Genomic DNA, 22,727 nt, shown 5'->3' on the forward strand with positions numbered 1-22,727 from the left:
CAGAGGCAACACAGCACAAAGGCTGCAGCCTCAGATCCTCCTAATTAGTGCAGCTCTCCTCTGGGCACAGAAATATGATGCTGATGTGCAAATCTGATTCTCAGGTGTTCATGGGGATTTCATTTCCTTTTCTACAATTGCTTTAAAAAAAAAAAAAAAAAAAAAGGCAATATGCAAAGCATTAAACACCCCTAGAACATGCCTTTCGAGGTGAGATCAGTTCATTTAAGACAAAAGAGAGCAGCAAGTGGCCTGAAATGAAGAAAGTACTGCACTGGGGACAGCTGATACCAGCGAGCAATGCCCAGGGGCTGCGCTCTAATCAGGCTCCAGACAACAGCATGCGAGGGCTCCTGGAGCCTGACCCCTTTCGTGAGTAATTCCGAGTCCCCGTTCTGCTAAAGGTGTCTTGCAGATTTACAGAAGAAAGTTGGCGACTGGGCAGCAAATCCCTTTCTAGAGCAGAGTCTGCTTTTCGACACCCACAAGGTGCCTACTGGCAGCTAGGGAGGAGTGCCGAGTCCTGTAACCTTTGGGCATGGGGACAGGTTATGCTACCGCGGGAAACGCCAGCCGGGAGCAGAGAGAGGGAGTTTTCAATTAACCATGCAGCAAGCGGCCCAACATGCACAGATGACTTTTCCAGGGAATTAATCACACAGTGCAGGTAGGCAGCCCCCGGAGGCTGGAGGCAGCAGTTTGATCAACCCTCCTGTTTGGAGGGGACGGATCCTGTGCGGTGAAGCTCCCTGGGACCAGACAGCTTGACTTCCCCACTCCCCTTTTTTACAGTTTGTTTTTCCTTCGCTTTGAAATAAATTGTTGCCACGCTTTCGCACCACAGCAGTAGTTCTTTGCTTCATGTAAAAAATCTCAAGGTCACCACGGCACTCTCCTAGTGGGTATTTTTTGGTGTCACATACAGAATAAAGAAAACATTTCAAATAAACCCAATGACCTTCAGTCTCAGCTGCAACCAGCCAAGCCCGTGCAGGAGGGAGGCGGGAGAGGAGCAGGGGAAGATGCCACCTTCTCACAAGAACTGAGCAGGAGACGATCTTTGTAACTTGACTTCTTTTTTACAAAATATTTTGTTTATAGTCTAAACCAAAAAAACCAACATGTCTTTTTGGAGTACAGTGGCACCGACAGACCGCCGAAGAGCTGTGTTGGTAGAATAATAGAAAAACGTGCGAGTATTTGGATATGATGTGAATCTAAATGTTTAAGTACAACCGCAATATCTATCTGTCAAACTAACACTCCTCAGGTGTACTGGAGAATAGCTGGCACCAGCTGTATTTATTGCTATTGTGTGTCACATAAAGCCCATAGGAAGCCGCCAAACCTTGATGCATACTCTGTACAGCCATTCAACTTTTGTCTCCAACAATTCAGAGATTTCACAGTTCCCACTATTATTTTTTGAAAGCTTCTTGTCAGCTCTAGAGGGGTTTTAAAGTATTGATGTCAAATCTCTGCTGAAGCTAGGGTTCTGTCAATAGTTAATCTGAAATAACAAAACACCAAACTACAAACAAATCCCATACGGATTGTGCATTATGTATAATAGCTTATGTTTGTTGAGCTTTAAGATTGAACTCCTGATCCTTATACCTCCTCGATGCTCCAGGGATTACAGGAGTATTAACTAAACCTAATTACATGTAGTTTGACTATCTGACTTGCACAGTTCTCTTAATGCATTTTTTTCCCTTTTTTCTCCTTTTTAAATATTTTAAACTGATTAATTCAGTCTTAAGTGCCATGTATTTAATTTTCTTAAAGAAAACTTAGCAAGGCATAGTTAACTGATTCTGCAGTGCTGCTAGCAGGGGCCTCTTAGACTTGTTTCTCTTTTCCTATGCACAATAATAATCTTTTGATATCGCAGCTGTTGTGTGATTGAAGGGAGATATGGGAGATTGCTTAGGTTTTACCTGAAATATTTAGAGCCTTTCACAAAGTTCATGGAAACTCTTCTAGAATTTGTGATATTTTTTTGCCAGGCAGCATTGCTCATTACAAAGTCTCTTTTAGGGGATGCAGTAAAACCAAGTTCTCCCCTTAGACTGCTGAAGAGGTTGAAGAATCTTAAAAATAGCAATAAATAAAATATTGGAATTTCCTGGCTCCCCAGTGGGTTTGAGCTGTCTGCCTTTGGTTTCTTTCTGAGTCCCATCTCACAGTTTGACCCTACAGATGGATTGTTCTGTTCCTATTTCCGTGCGGGCTTTTGTTTTTTCTCGCTGTCAGGCTGGCTATATGGCCACCCTGCTCCGTTTGCTGGCAGCAATCCCGTATGCCTCCACCTTTCCTGACATTTTATCTCACTATCACAGTCCTTTAGCCATTCCTGCCTTCCAAGTTTGTTCTAAAGCCTCCCCTGCACTGCGGAGATCAGGTTAACATGCTTAGATTTGCCCAGGTGACTTCTCTTAGAGAGAGACGTGTTTTGCTATTTCTGGATCAATAGACTTCTTCAAAGTCTACTAATTTATTAAAATTGACAGCTTGAGAAAAACAGAGCACCTCAAATTGATGAGGAACGTAGCTGCACGCGCCTGTGCCCACGCAAGCCTGCTGCCGTTCCCTCCTCCAGGTTTGCTGCCAGGACCAAGACCTCCCCTTGCAGTGGTCTTCCCTGAAGGGATGACCAGGGCCTTTCCAAGGGGATGTGTTAGAAATCTCTGTCTAGTTTACCACAACACAGAGGATAGGAATGGTCCCTACCAGGGATTTGCAGAGCTGGTCAAGTCATTTTTAATTCTCCCCACCAAAGAAAATTGGTGTGGAAATAAAAAAAAAAAAAAAAGAAAACGGCCTCGTTATGTGTGGGGGTTTTCATTTGTTCTGCTTTATCCTTGCCCAGAGTTGACTCTTCAGCATGGCTTGATTGCTCTACACAGTACCTTTGCAAATTGTTCATTCAGCCCCTAAATTCCAGTCATCGTGGTCTTCTTTCATGTACCTGCATCAGACGACAGTGCAGGGGTTGTTTATTACACAGGTGCAGCTGGAGTGACCCGCAACTGAAGGGTTAATGCAAATCTTCCATGTAGGTGATACAAGATGATAATTTCAGCTTTGTTTCTGTTTACTGTAGAGGAAAGAAGCAAGCTCCGTTTTCCAGGCCAATAGGATGCTGAGAGCAAGTGAGGAATGTAAGGCGAGTATTCATGCGTTTGCTTGCTTGCTTCGTTTCAGGTTGGAGCATGGAGCCCTTCCGATGGTTTGAACATCACAGAAATTTCCAAAGGACGAGGGCCCAATGTCACAGACTCGCTGAGCAACAGATCTCTAATTGTCACCACTGTCCTGGTAGGAGATTGCAAGCCTGTCTTTTTTTCCTCTACCCACGAACCTCAGGGATAGCTGATATCTCTGAAAATTCACAGCATCCCAGTACAGACCCGCTAGTCCCTCTGGAAAGCCGAGCAAGGAGGCTGGGCTCAGCAGGGCAGCGCTGTGCCCATGCACCTGCACCGAGGTGACCTGCGGCATCCTCCGATGCCACCGCTCCGGAGCAGGCTGCCAGCCAACACGCGGCGGACAGTGAGGCTGGCACGGGCCAGCTGGAACCACGCGTGTTCCCTCTGCCCAGGAAGGTGCTGCTCGTCCCGGCTGAGCTCCCCCCGCTTCAGCTGCCCGGCCAGGTCCCCTGTCCCCCCGCCTTGCTCCCTGCGTGCTGGAGGGCACGGGAGGTTTGCACGTGCTGAGCTCCAGAAAAGCTCCGAATCGCCCATTTATCGCCAGCGCCCGGGCAGGCAGCAGCGGGCACCGTCAGATGGCTGGCACTGCCTACCTTGGGTAGGAGTGCTTGTTACAGAAGGAAATACTAGGAACGACCAGAGACCCTGGCTTGGCTGCGACAATTGTGTTTCTTTCCCCCTCTTATGTACATATTTGATAAACTAGCTAAGAGTAATGCCATTATCCACAGCAAACCACAGTTGCTTAACAGGTCTCCTCTGCTTCCAGCTGTCGTGCTGCATTTTGTTCTCACATTTGCTATTGGATTTGACGGCAGGCATCAGATCAGAATGAATTTTTATTTACTATCTAATGAATTATGACTAGTGGCATTGGTTTCTATATGGCTGTATTACACAGCGCAGGCTCACGGAATGTCACCAGGAAGCAACAAAAAATATCAGCCCTTGGACAGCCTACCCATGATAAGGCCTGAATTATGGTTTTGCTTATGGAAATTTTCTGGCCCTTTTGTGTTCCATATATTCAGGGAGCATAAAGGTACAGATGGTAAAGAGCCAGCTGGGGATGTGTTCCCCAGTCCGGAGCAGTGTGATCCCTCATGATGTCCCTGCCTTCCCAAAAGGACGTGATCTGACAGTGGGGCTTTGTATCATAGAAGGAAAGGGACTGAGAAAGCGCCCAGAGGAGAACAGAGAAAGGAAACACTTGGTCCAGGGCAGAAGAAGAGCTGGAACCAAAGGTCTTGCATCCCTCAGCAAGAGGTTAGCAGATTAGAAGCAGGCAGAATATGAGCCAAATACAGACGCTGCTGCAGCTTTCCTTGCAAATTAGCCACTCCTTCTACAGAACTTCCCATTCACCACATCATATTTGTTCCAATGAAACACTTTCATTAAAGTCCCTCTCTCCAAGAGTCAAGTGCGGCCTTAGCTCATTGACTACACTTAGTAACACACGACTTTCATGCCTCAGCATGCAGGGGAGACTGAAAAAGTTCCTTCCCTTCCCAGTCCAACAGTTTTCTACTGTGCCAGGCCCATGAGATCGCAACGGGTCGTGCTTACAGGAGAGTCTGCACGGGGCCGTGCTCCTGTGCCATGTGCATGAGCAGAATCGGCGGCAGCAATGGTCCCCCACTGGCTTCGGTTATTGAAATGAATCGTCACATCAGGAGTTACTGCAGAAGCAGCAGAGAAATGACAGAGCGAAAGGCAATTTAACAATTCAACAGGCATCAGATTGTAAGACCGCTTCTGTTGGGACCCTTGCAGCAGTGCACGTGCACTCAGGCACGATACGCACAGAGTTTGGGGGGTTTGGGGTTTTTTTTGCGTTTAAGCACTCTCGGTGTGTTCAGAAAGCAGAAGTTTAGGCAGTATTTTTCTAACAGGCCAAATGGAGAGACCTGCCATACCAGGTTTAGTTCATTTTAGCAAGGTAACCTAAAGTGCTGCCAGTACCTGTACACAGGAGATGCAAATTTTTAGGGCAACATGAATAACACATCACATCAAGTCCCTCCCAGGGGGAGGCTCAGGATCAGCTCTAAGGGAATTGTTCAGCCCATACCGTGGCTGGATAAAACTCACCAGAAGTTTATATAACAACTCCTCTTTCCCCCCCCTCTCTTTAATCAGAACTGCGTGCAGCACGTTGGGGAAAATTCTTGGGTGGGACGGCTGGTGGCACTGGGGGGTGGTTTGAGAGACGGCAGCAGAGCTGCCCGCACTGAGAGCTGGAGGAGTACCCGGCTGCGGGGCGAAGCCAAAGGACAGCAGTTCGGGACTGGAATATCAGTGAGAGCTGTACAGACAGGACTGAGGGAAACCAGAAAAGATGCGTCTTGTCAGGGGTAAGATGCACGGCCAGAGTTGTGGAAATGTCTGGGTCTAGGGTGCAATAATCACTGTACCTCAAAGACCACAGCATAATGCAAAATGATGGAGCCAGGAGGAGACCTGTCAGCCATCTGCCTTTGACATGCTTTTTTCGGGCAGCGTTTTCATCTCGTACTCCACAAGCATGTACAAATTACATAATGTACAAGGGTGATATCAGTTCCTATTAATTGTGCCATTCCTTGGGCCTGCACACGTGCCACGGGGTATCTACCTCGAAACCACAGCTGTCCTGCAATGCCCTTGCCTGCAGGAGAAGAAAATGTGCTTAGACCCGAGTTCTGCAATAATTGCATTTTCATATACTGGATTCTAAAAAAGAAAATACAACCCTAAATTTTATTTGCATTTGCAACACCTTTGTACTTTTGCACTGGTGTGAATGATTGTAGAAAAGCCATAGGAGGAACCTTTAAAAGGAAAAGCATGAAAGGTTTTTTTTCCCCCTTTTGATCATATTGCAGTGACTTGTTGGAAGAGAAATATTACCCCAGCAGCCAGCGCCACTCTCCCCAAGCAATATGGGAACTGTGAAGTTATGAAATTGAGGGCACCTTCACTGAGAAATCGATTAGCAAACTGAGAGAGCTTGTGAATTGGATGTCTGGCCATTTTCAGTAATAAATTGTGAAATAGTCCGTGAATAAGTGGTTCACAGAGTTCAGAATTACCCCCTAGGAAATGTTTGAGACCTGGAGATACATTACTGAAGCGAGTGGCGTCCTAATGTTCAGTGCTTCGGCTGTTAAATATGTATGTAATCCCTACAGCGCTTCCCAAAATTAATAGTGCTTTACGGCTGCTCTGGAGCCAGTGTATTTATATCAAGATCCATAGATTCAGCCGATCCACAAACAAAGCACTAATTCCAGAGAAGAAAGCTGAGGCGGCGGCCAGGGAGAGCAGGATTTAACTGAGCTGTGCGTGCCAAGCTAAACTCTATAGGCGTGATGTTATCAGTTTTGCTTTATCATACTGCAAATCGAGCTTCGCCTGCTCGCGTCCCCTCCCCACCCCACTTTCAAGCCGAGCGGGCACCTCCTGCCCACTTGCCTGCCCGCACCGCCGATGGCAGAGGTGGGGGCAGCAGATTGCGCTGGGAGACAAAAGCCACCAACCCCCCAGCTCTGCGTCCCGAACCCCCTCCTCGCCATACCCACCCGAGGCAGGGCGCCTGCGCTCCACCAGCCTGGGCATCTCGGTAGTACCCGAACTGGGACTCCAGACCTTCCCTCCCGCGACTTCGAGCCCCCTCGTCCCCGCGCAATACTGCGGGGACGCCAGCAACACGGTTCGCTCACCAGAGCAGAATGGGAGCGAGCCCTCCCCTCGCTGGCCACCCCGCGGGCAAGGACAGTAACCTTGCAGATACTTTCAATTTGAGCCACGTATTAGCTGCTGTTGGTTTCTCATCCTCTCCTTGCCTCCTAGCTTTTCCCTGCTGCCTACCATCTTTTGCCATTTCCATCTGTCCCCTACACGTTTTCTCCCTCAGGCTCCCCAGTCTCCCTCGTCCTTGGTGACTGCCCAAGCCTGATACTCACCACAGGGCTGTGCAGTTTGCTGTGTGTTTGCTAACTTCACCTGCCAGCCTCCGCTAAAGAGGCAGGGATCCATAGGGCAAAGCCTGCTATAAAGCACTTTATTAGTTATTTTTCGCTTGTGCTGGTGCTTGGCACTGCTGTGATTAAAGATGCCTCCCAAGCATCCCACAGCAGCCGTAACTGGAGCAGACAGCAGAAACTCTCTCTGGGTAGCAGTTGGGCCCTGTATCCCATCAGCCAGTGCCGGTAAAGGGAAAAGCGAGCTGAACTGGGAAACGTTTTGGGCTGGGCACCAGCCACGCGCGGCTCCCTTGCCCTGTATTTAACCCACCAGCCTCCTGCTCGCTGCAGCTGCAGCAAACGACAAGTACTGCGGTGCGGGTCAGCCGCGTTTCTGCTGTGCGGGACTTGGGGTTCAATTTTTCCTCCCCCCTTTTACAGTTTCTCAACACTTTTCATTTTCAGAGCATGAAATGGTTATTTTTCTCCCTGAAATCCTACCAAATGGAAAACAGTTGGCTGCTCAGAAGAGACAAAATTAAATTTTGTGGGGTAAACAAGGTTGCTAATTAGCTGATGTGCTGTGCAAAGTTAATTTATTCCCAACATGTCACGGTGCCAGCCCTGCCTGAAGATCCTGCGCCTCATGGCTCAGGTTGACCCGCAGGGATGGCCCTGTCTCCGGTGGGAGCTGGGCCCGCAGCTGACCCTTAACGGGGACTTTTTGCCTTCCCACGTGCAGGAAGAGCCCTTTGTCATGTTCCGTAAGTCCGACACGGCCCTGTTCGGGAACGACCGCTTTGAGGGTTACTGCATCGACCTCCTAAAGGAGCTGGCCATCATCCTGGGCTTCACCTATGAGATCCGGCTGGTGGAGGACGGGAAATACGGGGCGCAGGATGAGAAGGGGCAGTGGAACGGCATGATCAAGGAGCTCATCGACCACGTGAGTGAAGCCCATCAGCTGGCAGCTGCCGAGGGGTGGCTGCGCCCAGGCCGTCCCCGAGGCTTTCTGCCTGGGGTGGGATGGGTGCCCGCTGCTCGCTGGCTCGGGGTACCCGCAGCGAGCTCCTAACGCAGAGCCTGGGCTCCGTGTTGCGCGATCTGTCGTGCAAGTAGTACCTCTTTGCCCGACTTTGCCCGTCTCCTCCAAATTATCATTTGGAGTCTCTGAAAAGGGACATTCTCGCAGGACAGAAACGGGCTCCGTGGCTTCAGCCGCAGACCCTCCCCGGCACGCCGGCTGGGCACGCAGAGAGGAGGGAAGAGGTTTCTCCAAGGTCCGGCTGCCCACCGGCTCTCCTGAGCCGGCAGCGTGGCCCCCCGGGCAGGAGCGGCGTGAGCCTGCTCCCCCCCCCCCCCCCCCCCCCCCGAGGACGCCGCTGCTCTGCCCCTGACAGCTGTGGGCCAGGGCACAACACCGGGGTGGCTCAGGGACCCCAGACGTGTCCCAGACACAGCTCGGCTGAATCCAGATGATGTATCCAGACTGCAAGAGCAGGTGTGCAGGGGACAGTTTAATATTATTTTTTTTTTTTTTAATAAATGCGGCTTATTTTCTAAAATCTCCTGGGACATGGAGCTCCCCCTGCAACAGAGCTGCTGTGCTTTTCCTTCCGCAGGCACTTCTAAAAGCCCATTAAACACTAGTGAAACTGTCGTGGCAGCTTTACTCTCGCAGCCGCCAAAAAGTCACCTAGTCTGAAACCTCAGCTCACGGCCAGAGGTTGCTCAGTCTCCTAATTAGATATTTTGCCTCCAGCACGTCCTGTGATCCCAGAAGCCGAGTTAGGGAGGTGAGGAAGACTGGTATTTTTATGAATCTCCGACTCCCAGAAAAAGTCTCTGGAAGAAAAGCTCAGGACAAAATTAATCTATGATCTCCACTGCGCAGGCAGCAGTATAAGCAGTCCTAGAGCCGTAAGACAGCTCTCTTCTCCTGAATACCCTGCTCAAGTGGTGCAGCCCCTGGACCACCTCTCAAGTTCCTGGCTACATTTTGAAAACATTGCCTAAGCAGAAAAGAGACAAAAATAATCCCACGTACGTAGCAGCTGTGATGCTCTCACAGTTCATGTGAGAAGAATGTATTTGCTGGGTGAGTCACTTCAGTAAATGAGCTTCGCTGTGAACAGATAACAGAGCATTGTCTGGCGGTGAGGCTGCGGAGCTGGGGCTCAGGGATCTAGGTTGTGTTTCCGGATTTGGCTTGTCTGCCCTAAATGACATTGGACAAGTTGCTTCTGTGCAATACTTCCTCCATCTGTAAAATGCAGATGATAATGATTACGTCCCTTATAGGGACAAAGCGATGCTTAATCAGTTTGTGAAGAGTGCTGGAGTCCTTAGATGGCTCACCCTGGAGAAGCGGGAAGGGCACGCAAGGACAGCCCTTGGAGGAACACGATGCTGTGTCTCACAGGGGAATACGCCACAGGCTGTGCAAACCTACCTTTGTATTTCGGCTTCCAGAAAACTCCGTACAGCTCAAAATACAGATTTTATAGTCTCTTACGCAACACCCTTGCTAAGTTAGACAAGTGACAGCGTCCCAGCAGAAGAGATCGGTGCTTTGCCGTTCCGAGTGGTGTGTGTGACGCAGGTACGAACAGACGCGGAGCGCAGGCTGCGATCCTCGGCAGCGCGCTCCGGGACACGGCCTCCCGCAGTCCCGCGCCCGCTGCCGGGAGCAGCCACTCCGTGGCTCTCAGCGCGGAGTATCTGTAGTGCAGGGCTCTGAAGAAGTAAATCACTCCAAAGCAGGAAATAAGATATAGGGAATAGAAGCCAGACCGTCATTTAGTCCGAGCCGTGTGACTTCCAATGTCCTGCAAGATGTTGTAGGGCTCTCGGGAGGCTTTCAGCCATTCCCAAAGCTGCGGTCAGCTAAAAGAGACAGACTGAGAAGAAGGTATGGGGAGCAACCTCATTAAGTAACATGAAACTCATAGTCAGCTTGCGTTAAAGTATTTCTTGGCTAACTATTTCAAAAGCAAGTTAACATACAGCACCAGGAAAGGACTAAATCCCCTCTTCTTGCAAGTTTTACTGTAGCATTAAGTTTGAACTCTGCTTTCTAACAGGTGTGGTTGGGTGCATGCCTTGGAGTGATTTATAACCCTTGCCCAAACTCCATATGAAGCCATTATTTTCTTTATCTGCATGCCATTGCTTTTTATAGCAGTGTTTATGTAAAGCATTAAAAAGTGAAACTGCAGCCAGATGGGGCCTTTCCTCAGCAGCAAAGCATCTTCACATCGTGTGGGGAAAGGAACAACTGATTGGCACTTTGCAATGGGAAAGTTCAAACTTATTTCACACCTAGTAGGAAAAGTGTTGGAGACAGCATTCAAACAAAGTTGTAGTGATGAAAACAGGGCTGCCCACACTGTGAGTTTGATATCTGGGCTGGCTTTCCTCCATATTCAGTGTCTCCTTCTCATAAAAGAATTGGGATCATTCAGGTGGGAGCATAAAGCAGGTAGGATTTTGTGAGGTCCAAACACCCAGGCCAGGATTAACTCTATGCAGAAAGTCTGTGTGTTGCTGAAGATCCCCCTAACTCATCTGCATCTGAGACGGAGCCCCCCAAGACTGCTGTGATGCACCAACTCTGGTGGGCTGAGCTGATGTGCAGGCTGGACTGAATGTCCCACGCACAGGAGAGGGTGCTCCTGAGGTGAAATGAGAGGCTAAAATGGTGACTGTTATCACTCGGAAGGTCTGAGAGCTGCGGGAGTGGGAGACGCTGTGTGCCAGGAATAGCCTATCCAAGGCTGAAATTCGGTGAAAAGGAGATGGGAAAAGCAGGGGGCAGCCAGCCCATCACTCAGGGTGGCCTTCTGCTGGGCTGGGAAACACAGCCGGAGAGGAGCCGGGCGTGGGCAGCCGGCAGGGTAGCCCGGGTAGCTATATAAGTATAGCGTTCCAGGGATGATGGTGCCTACCACGCAAAGGTGTAAATCCCGGCGCACGTGACAGAGGATGGGCTGTTTACGCGGTGAGCTCTCATGGCTTGTTTTGGAGTCTTGCATCATACTCCTTCCCCTGTCCTCTCTGATCCAGACATGCCTGGCCATAGGCAGTAATGCCTTAGGCTATGATCCTTTGTAAAATTGCTTTGTTTCTAGTCTGGCCTTAAGCATAAACAGGAAAAGCAACAGCAGTCAGAGCAGCTCACAGCATGACCCTGTCTTCCAGGTCCCCAGCAGCAGATCTGGAGACGACAGCCTCGTGCCGTTAGATGCGAAAAGCCCTGCCCTGCTGCCTTTCATCTGCTGCTCGTCCTTCATCACAAAAAAATCCCTGTTTTGAGGGAGTTCAGTCCGTTCCCTGGAGAACTAGACTCTTTACTCACTGCAGTTGTTTATTGTCACTCCCTGGCCACTCCTGCAGAGGAGTCTCAATCAGCTGGGCCGTGAAAGCTGAACTCGTTTGCAACACTGGCATTAGGGGAGGTTTGGGGCACCCAGGTGACACAGAGAGGCTTCGGTGCCCTGCGCATCCATAATAAGTGGGGAACCTGGCAACTGTCAGATCTCATCCTTTCATCACTAGTGAAGTGTTATTGATGTTTATTCATAGAAATTATTATTGATACAAGAAAAACTACACTGTGCATTGTGGCCCATCCATTCTGATTTATAAATTCTAGTTGTCTGGCAAAATAATGCCTGCAAATCTTCCCTATTGTTTGTGGGCAGAATCAAATAAAACCAGCAGAATGAGTTGTTCTGGACATTTTGCACAAACTTGTTCACAAATAAAACTTGTCTTCTGCTGAGACAGTGCATATCAAATTTCCATTCAATCTGAAACTTCATGTGGGAATAAAAAAGGTATGAAAAATAATAGGGTTTCTAATGGAAATCCCTGCCAATGGTAACTATAGAGAAGATGTAATATCTATCCTTAGGGACGATTTATGACAGTTGATTTAACACTTTCACAATAAATGGGCATTTATTGACAGTAAATTCTGGCAGAAATACATATTGCACCACATTGCCACATTCCCATTAACGTCTCTGCACTGGTGGATGTTTATTTTGAGTGTCGTTAACTGGGGATTCATTTGGAAGCTACCGGGCCAGGAATAGGGAAAAAACAATTTAATTGGATGAAGTGTCCTCTATTTCTTGTTTAGACACTGTAGGAACTCAGCATTAGGGAGGAGAAGGAAATAAGCCAAAACACCTGGTTGCACTTTCGCCTTTTGTGCTCAGCATCGTCAATTGGGTGAATTCGTATTTATCATATTCAGTGATCCAGGTGGTTGAAGCACACTAAAGTGTGCCCCGAGTTCTCTGCTTGCTTCTGCAGTTCTCTCTGGACATGCCTTTCCCTCCCCTGGCTTGCTCACCTGCCAGTAATTCATAGGATAGGCCTTGTCTCTAAAATTACGGCCATTCTCACCAGGATCCTACAGCCTTTGAGATCCCCGCGGCAGAATTAATGGCAGTTCCCTCTCTGAAGAACTTCTTAAAGAAAAGATTACGAGAGGCCCAACAGGGCTTCATGGTCCTCATTTCTCCGCTTTGGCTTACAGCTAGGTTTTCCCTGCTGACATCTGTTCTTAATTCACCACTGATATTAAATAAATTCATTGACAAAAATTATGTCTAAATTAGGTCTGCAATTGTAAGAGCAGCCATTAAGAGCTGTAGTCAGACAATTAACGCTGACCCCCCGCGCACGGTGAGGGCCGAGGCACGTCCGGGATGCTGCCGGGCACGACCCGGCTCTCCTCGAGCATCACTTCTCGCGCTGAGGGTTTTCCTACCCCCGGCCAGCAAGAGGGGAGGGCTGGGGGCACAGGGCTCTCGGCAGAGCGCTCCGACGCCTGCTAAAGCAGGAGCCCCTCTGCCTCCAGGCCTCGGGCTGCAAGAGACACCGGCTGCCTCGGCCGCGCCTTGTCGTCCCCCAGCGCTCCGGGACGTCCGTGCCCAAGGACGCCCGGGCGCCGGCCCCGCCGCAGGGGAAGATGCTGGAAGATGCAGGAGCGAGGCCAGCGCGCAGCAGACCCGCGGGGGGACGGGGTGCGGGAGCACGGCACGGCAGCCGAGGAAGCGAAGCGGGGATGGGGGCAGAGACGGGACCTGAAGCAGGGCGGTGGGAGCAGAAAAGCGCTGCAGCCCCAGCGCTGGCGGCGGCGGTGGCAAAAGAGAGTGAGGGATGAAAGTGTCGATGCTGCCAGACAGACACCTGAATAACAATTAAATAAGTAAAATATGCACTATTTACCTGTCTCTCAGGCAACACACACATAATTAGTTTATGTAAATACCTAACTCAGATTGGCAAAATAAGCACAGAAGCAGCTTATTTTCTTGAATAAATATTTATCTTGGTGCTTATGCTATTTGTGGGCTCCGCTGTCACTGGCCATCACACACAGCTTTCCTCCGGCGGAGGTCGGATGCTGCAGGATTTCCACAGTGACCGTGGCTGTGCAAGAGCTGTTCTGACCCACAGGCCACATTCCCATGATAACTGAGAACCTGAAGATAAGACTTAGCATTTTCTGATAAAAGCCAAATATCTCTGCAGAGAATACGATCCTCCATCCACTGAACGCTCGGTGAACTCACATCAGTTCCGCCCAAGTAAAAATGCTGTAACACTGGGTGACTAAGGAGATCCAAATCCTTCAAGGTGTGTTAGAGAAGTGTCTGCATTTGGTGTGCAGCTGCCTTGGCAAAATTCATCTTTTTGGCCTCAATTCAGCAGAACACTTAAGAACATACATAAGACTTGGAAGGCGTGCAAGCTCCAGTGAAACAGAAGCGGGTGCTTAAGTGGTTTTGCTGGACAAGGGCCTTTCAGCCACTGGCACTTGCTGTAATTCCTCATTTTTAATAAAACCCATCTTACTGTGCAACAGCATAAAAGTTGGGGCTGAGTGAAGGAAGCAGTCAGGGCCTGATAATTGACTTCCCGGTTTGTAATGTCAGAGCACGACAAATGAAAGCTTCACCCTTGGTAGGTTTTGATTTAGATTCTCTCAGTCAGCAAACCCTTAATTAGAGGCCACCTTCAGAAAAATCTGCATTGATAAAAAGGATATCGAAGTACAGCCCCGCACTGCCTTTAATAGCTCAGGACACCACACCAGACTGGGCTTCCTAATACGTGCTCCATTCTGCCTGTGTGTGACATTTACTGCCAAGGACGTGGGGCTGTGATCAAATCACAGGAGCTGCTAAAATGACACAGTAAAATTTTATTTTTGCACTAAAAGCATTTTGATCCTTGGGCATCCATGCAGATTTCTCTCCATTTTCTGTGGTAAAGCATAAACTGTTAGCTGTTATTTAGCTTGCTATATCATTTTGACAAATTTGGCTTAGGATCTTTCAGACAGGCAGTTGCCAGCGAGCACTGACCACAGAGCTGCTCATTTGTTTCCTCCTTCAGAAAAATCCGTAGCCAAATCCTTCAATATCTCCTTCGGTTTTCCCTGTTGAGTCAGGACACCCACACAGAAGTGATGGAGGAGGTAAAGTGCTGCATTTCTTTTGCCACTTCTACCTTGTGACTTTGGAGACCAGTAAGCCAAAATTCTCAAGTATGCTGTAATGTGGGGAGAGCAGCCAAGCTACAGACCTGCCAGGCATCCTCCACCACGACAGTACCAAGGATGCAGACTCTGCTCCTCGGATGCAGAAGTTCACCACCTCCAGCTGGGCAGCCAGCATTGCCGGTCCATTTTAAAAAACCACTGTCCTTCAGTTTTCATCAACATCACCATAGCCACAGCTGGCACAAAAGGGCTCATTAGGAAAATATGGTTTCCATTTTCTCTAAGTTTTGACAAACGCCAGTAATTGAAATGAACACTTTCTGTATCAAGCTGATTTAAAAATATATTTCCATTTGGAAAGTGAGAAGGAAAGGGAACCAACCAGGGCTCAGCTGAAGAACCATGTTAGAAAAAAAAAACCCACCATAATTTTTACCCTTGTTACAGAATTCCTGAAACTCTTCTGTTCAGGACCTCTAAAGCTATGTTCTTTGGAGAGGGGACATCTTTCATACAGACACACACATGTATGTAATGGCTAAAACCTTATGCAGAAACTCTTCTTCTAGAAAAAGGCCCAGATTCCTGTGTTTAAAAATATTCCACTGACTTTCCATCACAGATTTGCAAGGTCAAACGAGATTATTAGTCTGACCTTCCTCCACAACTCAGACGAGAGATCTTCACCAATTTCTACAGTGAAACCATAGTTTCTCTTGGAGTAAAGCATGTTCTAGCAAGACAGCTAATATTGATTTAAAGTTTGCAAGTAATGGCAAATCCACTACATCCTAGGTAATTATCACTCATGGTTAATTTAGAATTTTAATCTTCAGAACCAGATGTTAAATAAATCTTGCACGGGTATGCTAGGCGCCTGGCACGGGGGGAGGTACTGCTCAACTTCAGAAATGTAATTTATGTGCCTGCATTTCCTCTGAAGTCAATGATACCAAAAGAGTGATTTGCAAACCCCAAGCAAGGCAGCTGACATTGAGATAGCCTTGGATGTATTTACTTAAGGTTTTTTTAAGAACCTGAATGAATGTTTAGTGAGAGGAATAAACACAGCTCTCGGCCAATGGGTTGTATGTAGTTGCTCACTGAATCTAGCATAGAAATTATTCAATAACAGAAATAATAGAAAGAAACACAATTCATACAAGAAGTCAGGATGAATAATATTCCTCGTGCAGCTCAGACAGTTCCAGCATGACTGGCTGTGAAGTCCACCAGCAGAAACGTTTCCTCAGTGGGACTTGCAGCCCTACGCACCGAAGAAGATGTAAGGGGAGCTGTGTGAGGTTTTGCTCACTCCCACCAGCCGGCGAAGCTTGCGAGCATTCCCAAACAGCAGCGCTCCTGCCCTATGCCACAGCTTCCTTAGAATGAGCCTTTCAAGTTGCATCGTGAAGGCAACTGAGGGGAAAGAAATTGAACCTTTTACCTCATGCTGCTACAATATTACTTCCTGCAACTTCATTCTGGAGTGGCCTCCCTCTGCGACTTTCTCTTCTTGCAGCAACATTGAAAGGAAGGCCAACAAAAACAAATCATCTCTGCAAACGGTGGGATTTGCACACAGCAAACACTCTGTTGTAAAGAGTTCTGCGGCAAGAAGCAAGCACAGCAAGGATCACAGACATTTTATACTGTTGTAAAATACAATTTTTCTGACCATTTTAGAAGAGCCTATCAAAATGAGCCCGTTGCATCTGGGCAAAAGCTGCAGAAACGGTAACATGTCTCTGTTGTCTGCACTGTATTTCGCCATCTAACATCAACCAAAACTCTATACGATGAAAGTCATAGAGTACAATTAGCAAACAGCAGTCCACTTTTGCTCTCCAGACCACTGATTTAAATCTGGAACAACTTTCTTAAAGATGGTAAGCACATCCACAACAGCACCTCCAGAATCTTGCCTAGCGTGTTCTGGAGACCCTGCATCTGTGTTGGGGTTTTGTTTAGGGGATAAGAAGTATTATCTGTGTTGGGGTTTTGTTTAGGTGATAAGAAGTATTCGTAATAACTGGACCATATGATAGCGGGTGTTCTTGTGTCTGATGCACACGGACCAGTCCCTGGTCCCTTTACCTGGAGGGCTTTGGAGCAGAGCTGGTGAGCGGAGCACTGCCCAAACCCGGCTCACGGGCAAGGCGGTGCAGCTCTGACGACAGCTGTGCGTTCGCCGGTACAGCAAGATCGCAGGTCTGAAGGGAAGCAGTTACCTGTGCGAGCCCAGCCTGTGCCGGGCACAGAGGGCCCTGCCTCTGCCGGGCACGGGGCAGGAGGTCCAGCCTGGCTCTGGCAGAGGCACAGAGCAGATGTACCCCATGGCAAAGGGAGGGGGGAACCCCAGGGCTGTGCTTTGGGGGGTTTTTTGGCCCATAACTGCAGTGTGACTGCTGCGGGTGTCCCTGAGGGGATGGAACGGCCTCGGTTTCTAATGCCTTCTTTTTGTCTCCCTCGGTGCCTCCCTCCCTCGGCGCCGCACGCAGAAAGCTGATCTGGCCGTCGCTCCTCTCACCATCACCCACGTTCGGGAGAAAGCGATAGACTTCTCCAAGCCCTTCATGACCCTGGGGGTCAGCATCTTGTATCGGAAGCCCAACGGGACCAACCCCAGCGTGTTCTCCTTCCTCAACCCCCTGTCTCCTGACATTTGGATGTACATCCTCCTCGCCTACCTGGGGGTCAGCTGCGTGCTGTTTGTCATAGCCAGGTAAGGGGACGCCGGTGCCACCCCACGCGACTGCCATCACGCCACATCTGCTGCCGTGCGACAAGACACCCTGCCCACGCTCAGATCCGAATTGCCGCCTGGTGTGTCGCAGGGATCCAACCACCCAGCGGGAGCCGCGGCATTAAACCCGTGTCATTAATGAAATTACTTTTGGTCCATTACCCAGAGGCAGGCTGGTCTCTTGGCGTGGGGCTGCTCCCAACTGCCAGACTCCTGTGCCCTGTTCTCTTTTGGGCCTGTATCTCAGAGTGGTTGTAGAGGTAATGCAAACCCCACAGTAAAAATAGAAGAGTTATCCACAGGGGAAATTTGTTTCCTTCTTCGCTAGCTAGAGTCTGCATTATATCCTTCATACCGCTTTACCATACTAAATGTGCTTGTGTTTGTTTGCTTTATTAACATAAACCTGTAAGCCTCTTCTGCCATATCAGGGCAGGCAGTTCCACAATTTAATAGAGTTCCAGTACAAAAGAATTTTAAATGCACTTTTACGACTTTAGAAATTTTGTTGCCTTTCCATTTCATCAGCACCTCCCCGGTATAACGAAGGGTAATCTTCCTGCTCTGTATCATTCACTATTCATGCTCCTGTTAGGTCACCTCTCACCCCCCTCCTCCAGGAAGAAGCCCAGCCTCTCCACTGTGTCCTGGACCTTTTTCAGTTCCTGCCTCTGAACGCTCCACCAGCAAAGCTCCCACAAACCCCTCCCTATATCAAAAAGAATGGCGAACCCGTTGCTACGGATGAGACGATGTGTCTGTTTACGAAATTAATATGCATCTAATTAGCATGTTTAAAACCTCTATATTTAAAAGCAGCGGAATTTGCATATATTTGCATGTGTTAATAATTTCACAGAGTCTTTGATGAGACGCACAGTCCAGGGCTGTTCTCAATACATGATTCCACCTTTTCAAACCAAAACAAAGCACTTGCCTCCCTCCTGCCAGGCAGCTGCCCTCCCTGGCCACACACAGACCTTGCTGGATGTTTAAATATTTTGTGTAAACACCATGCCCGGGGAAGAAGCACAATCTGCAATTAGGCATTCATTTCTTATTTCTTCCAGTTCAAGCTATGCCAGTGGTGCCTTCAGAAACCCCCCTGCTAACCCCACACCTTGGACCGGGGCTCTGTGCAGACCCCCTTCCCCCAAGGGCTGCTGTGCTGCACTTTGCTCAGAGCATCCTTCAGAAACCAGCTTCTATCTAATCCACTGACATCAATCAGACAGTCAAAGTAAAGATTAAATATGAAACTGCAGCAACCAGAATCCATTAACCCTCCTGTTACAACAAATCTGCAATTTTCAGCATCCCTCAGGTCCATGGAGGCATTTAGAGATGATTTCTTGAGTTTACTATGTAATATCCTAATTACACATAACAGCAGTTGTCAAAGTAAACTCGGCTTAGCAGACAGCATTAGCGCTCCAAACCATCTGGGATGGCGGAGCAGCTACATAGTCCGATCCTTCCTCTGCAGAGGTGCAGAGCTGGAGAGGTTGCGCTTCACTCTTAGAGGGCACAGAAGGCCCTCCACGTTCAAGATTTTAACGGCAACCGTTCTCCTCCCTAGTCTTTGTAATGCATCTCAACCAAATGGCCACGCGCCGGGTTTCCAGGCACTTTCCCGAGATCCACAGAAGCTGTCTGAGCACGGACGTCTTTGCAGGCTGTTCGCACAGTGCCTGCTGGAAGCGCAGGCCTGGGCTCTTACAGCACTGCAGTACAAGCAGCAACTCTTAAAAACAACCTAACACTTCACTCCAGCGAGAAGGTGGTGTAACGCACAGAAATGGTAGCACTTGTTATTACCACACTACTTTGTAAGAGGACGAGAGTCACGTTGCCATTAACCCATCACTCCGCCTTCCTGCCAGCTCTGCCCTGCAGACCCCCCGCCAGAGGCAGGCAGCGGCGGGGGGCACACACAGCGCAGGGGAGTTCGGCAAAACGCTGCTGCCGGCTCCGTCCTGCCCAGCCGAGACCCTGGGAAGGCTGTCGGGGACTCCGGCGGGGCAGGGTGAGGTCCTCAGCGGTTTTGCTTTGTGTCAGAGAGAGAAGAACCAGATGCTCTCAGCAGGAAAAGATGCTCATCTGGGAAAATGAACCCAAGGTAATTATGAGAAGGAAAAAAGTTGCGATGACTGATAGAACTCCTTCACTTTATGTCTCTGTTGGCCATGCAGAACATAGCTAGATGGGCTCTGCTGCCATAACGTCTTTGGCTTTAATGCCATAAAGTATTACACTATTTGCGCAGCTTGGAATGACAATTCAAATACAATTTATGTTTATGAGCTTATTTTTCCCAACTCCTCCGATGGCCAGGTACCCAACCAGGTACCAGCCCGGTAACCCCCCTGCCCTGCCCGGTGCTTGGAGGGCTCTCACTGCCTGGAGCGGTGTGGACCTCAGCTAACTCGGACCCCGGCGTGTGCCCAAACACACGGCAGTCGCGCTCAGTAACCGAGGGCCTGTTTTGACATCCCTCTGCGACCGCCCTGGCACAATGAACGCAAGAGGGTCCGAACCACCTGCTGTGCTGGGCTTGGTGGTTGGCGTTGAGGGATGAAAACCTGAAGAACTGTGGTTTAGTGTCTGTTTCAATTCTGAAATGAGCCTCATAATCTCTCTGCATCATAGCAGTTATGATGTAATACAACAGTTTTTCCCTATCAGGCTATTCTTTGGCTGAAATTGAACCTATAAAATATTGCAATTACAGTTTCTTTTTCACATGTTTTGCTCCTGACATTTCTTCCGTCTTCCTATTCTCTTTCAAAGAACACCAAGTATTCAGTGTAATTAAGGTTCTGCAGGAATGATCTTTTAACACATAGAGATGGAAAGCAAGAGTTTTCATGGGGAAAATATTTACTGCATTCAGAAGTAATGGAAACAATATCTGCTTTTGACCCCAGCAAGGCCTCTAAAATTCAATTCTCAGGAGAAAACCACAGTCAAAATAGCAAAGCCTTAATTCAGAGACATGAGTCTCCTGAACTAGGCACCAGAGTCCTCTGCCGATGCTATAATCATAGGTCAATGCCACTTAAAACCAACTTAGGGACTATTTAGAGGCAGGCAAAGGATGTATTTGATCCATCTCCCCTTTTAATCAGTCTTTCTTAGTTATTGATGGAGCCTCTGCTCCTAACCACCCCAGCCCCCAAAGAGCCATAAACACTAGCAATTTATAAAGCTTCATAGGGGTAATTTGTCTGGTGACTCTGGTGCAAGGTTGCAAGTGGGTCGTGCAGCTGGCTGATTTGAATTGTCACCCATCCTCAGACCGACATGGCCTTCAAATTACAGCTAATCACCTTTGGGTGCACAATGAGGCGGGTGGGTTTAATATTCATCTGAATTGCAATGAGGACTGGGTCATCCATAAGAAATTTCTCTGGAGATGCAATTTAGGCTCAAAAGCATTTTGTGTTAGATCTTTAAAACTTCTTTGAAATGCTCCCACTTCCCTGCCAAAAAGGCCAAGAAGAGACAAGAAAATAATCATAGTTTTTGATGAAATATTTCTCAGACCCCGTTCTGCACCTGAGGAAGAGGGAAGTCAGCCCACGGTGAATCCTGAGCAGCTCCCATTTATTATGGCTCCAGCTGCATGGGGTCAATGAGCTCCACTCACTCCTTCCTTCATTACCCCTCTGTTTCCACTAATGGTCCCACTCGCTTTTTAAGCACTGAAGATTCTGTCGCTGCTTTGCAGTTTTCTGAATATTTCTCTGTAATTTGAGCAGCACCAGTAGGTTTTCACTCAGAGACCTTGAAGTTCTTCGGTGTGTCATCTTGTCAGGCTCATTTGATCTTACCAATTCCTTTTCTGTTTCATGTTCTTTCAATGGCAGCCCAAGAAAGTTTTCATCTAATTCTTGAACTCTGGCTTTATTCGACAGAAAGGGCTTAGGCGCCATCCTTTATACACCTCTGGCATAATTTTACAGCAAGTTTCAAGGAATAGGCAGCATGTAAAGCCAGGTCTGAATTCAGCCTGATTCTTGTTTTCCTTTCTGATTTTCTCTTATTTAAAAAAGCAGAGGGAGGTGGGCAGTAAGAACGGCCCGGCTGCTACCTGGACGAATGAGCAGGATTGGCAGGGTGCAGCCTGAGCAAGGCTGCCGGGTCTGCACTCTGCAAACCCAGCGTGGGCGATGGTCCCTGCTGCAGAAAGGCGAGATAGAAGGAAGGCAAAGGAGAGGTGGTTAAACTGTATCTCGCATATGGAAAATAGAAGCAAAAAGTGGGACAGATGTACCCAGGATGAACTTTCCTAAAACCACAAGAAGTGCTGCGCGTTGCACCTAGTCAATCCCCCGTGGTGGGGTCTTCCCCACAGACCCCCTCCTGTGCTTCGCCCTGCTCGGTTCACGTGCCCAGGGACTGCAGCTCCGTGTTCACGGAACGTTCCCGTGTGACGGGCTCCAAGGGGAGTCTCACGGCACGACTGTGCCGAGTAGAGGCTGGGGTAGGTGTTTTCTTGGGGGAGCTTTTTGTGCCAGGAGGGGCAGCTGGGAGAGAGCTGTGGCTCTTCTCTCCAAATATATCCAACTGTCTGACTGAGGGGGACCATGAAATTAAGCAACAAGACCCCTCCTTGGGTAGCAGTGCGTCAGGCAGAGAATTACACAGAGAAATATCCCCTAATACAAACTGTGGGCTGGGCTTTAAGAAAGGGCTGTTGTGAATCTACAGGGATTTCAAAAGGAAGTGGAGATGATAATTAATGCCTGGTTCAAAAGCAGTTATACCAATTATGTTTTTAATTTAATCTCCGCAAATTTGGGACTCTTAGAAAATGTAAATAAACAGCTCTAAAAATATTAATGTCTCTCCTGTTAAGCATCCTCCCCAGATCCTGGCTAAAAGAGCTACACTCACGGTGGTGCTTGCCTGCAAATCCTAGGCAGGATAGAAAATTCCCTCGGTGTTGCTCAAGAACTACAGGGCTGTCCACAGAAATATGCCCCCACAGGGAACAAGTGTTCTCCCACCACCTGCAATGGGGCCGAGCATCACAACAGTCCACAGCAAACCTACACCAATTTCCACTGTTGTGCTGGTGCCCTGACAGCGCAGGATTCCTACTTGTTAGCACAGTGGAAAGTTCTGCTTCTCACTTAGCTAAATCCCGCCCCGATTCCCATGTGCACTAAAGCAAGAGTTCCCTGAAATACCGCGGTTTGTCCCAGCTACTGCTGCAGAATCGCTGCAGCATCTCTCCGCAGTCAATCCAGAAATGCCATTTTTCTCCACATTTTGGAACTGTTACATACTAGAGG

The 22,727-nt window shown here is 48.6% G+C and overlaps 1 protein-coding gene across 2 annotated transcripts in view; it reads left to right on the top strand.

The window, feature by feature from the left end:
* The window catches only part of GRIK3 (glutamate ionotropic receptor kainate type subunit 3), a 120,761-nt gene that overhangs the window by 85,287 nt on the left and 12,747 nt on the right, over positions 1-22,727 (top strand). For both annotated transcript variants that reach the window (XM_049819969.1, XM_049819970.1), the window contains exons 9-11: positions 3,208-3,321; positions 7,902-8,105; positions 17,183-17,406. In XM_049819969.1, coding sequence (XP_049675926.1) covers positions 3,208-3,321; positions 7,902-8,105; positions 17,183-17,406 — 542 coding nt within the window. The remainder of the gene's footprint in view (positions 1-3,207; positions 3,322-7,901; positions 8,106-17,182; positions 17,407-22,727) is intronic.

This window comes from Accipiter gentilis, chromosome 17, assembly GCF_929443795.1.
Source record: "Accipiter gentilis chromosome 17, bAccGen1.1, whole genome shotgun sequence".
Taxonomy (NCBI): Eukaryota; Metazoa; Chordata; class Aves; order Accipitriformes; family Accipitridae; genus Astur; species Astur gentilis.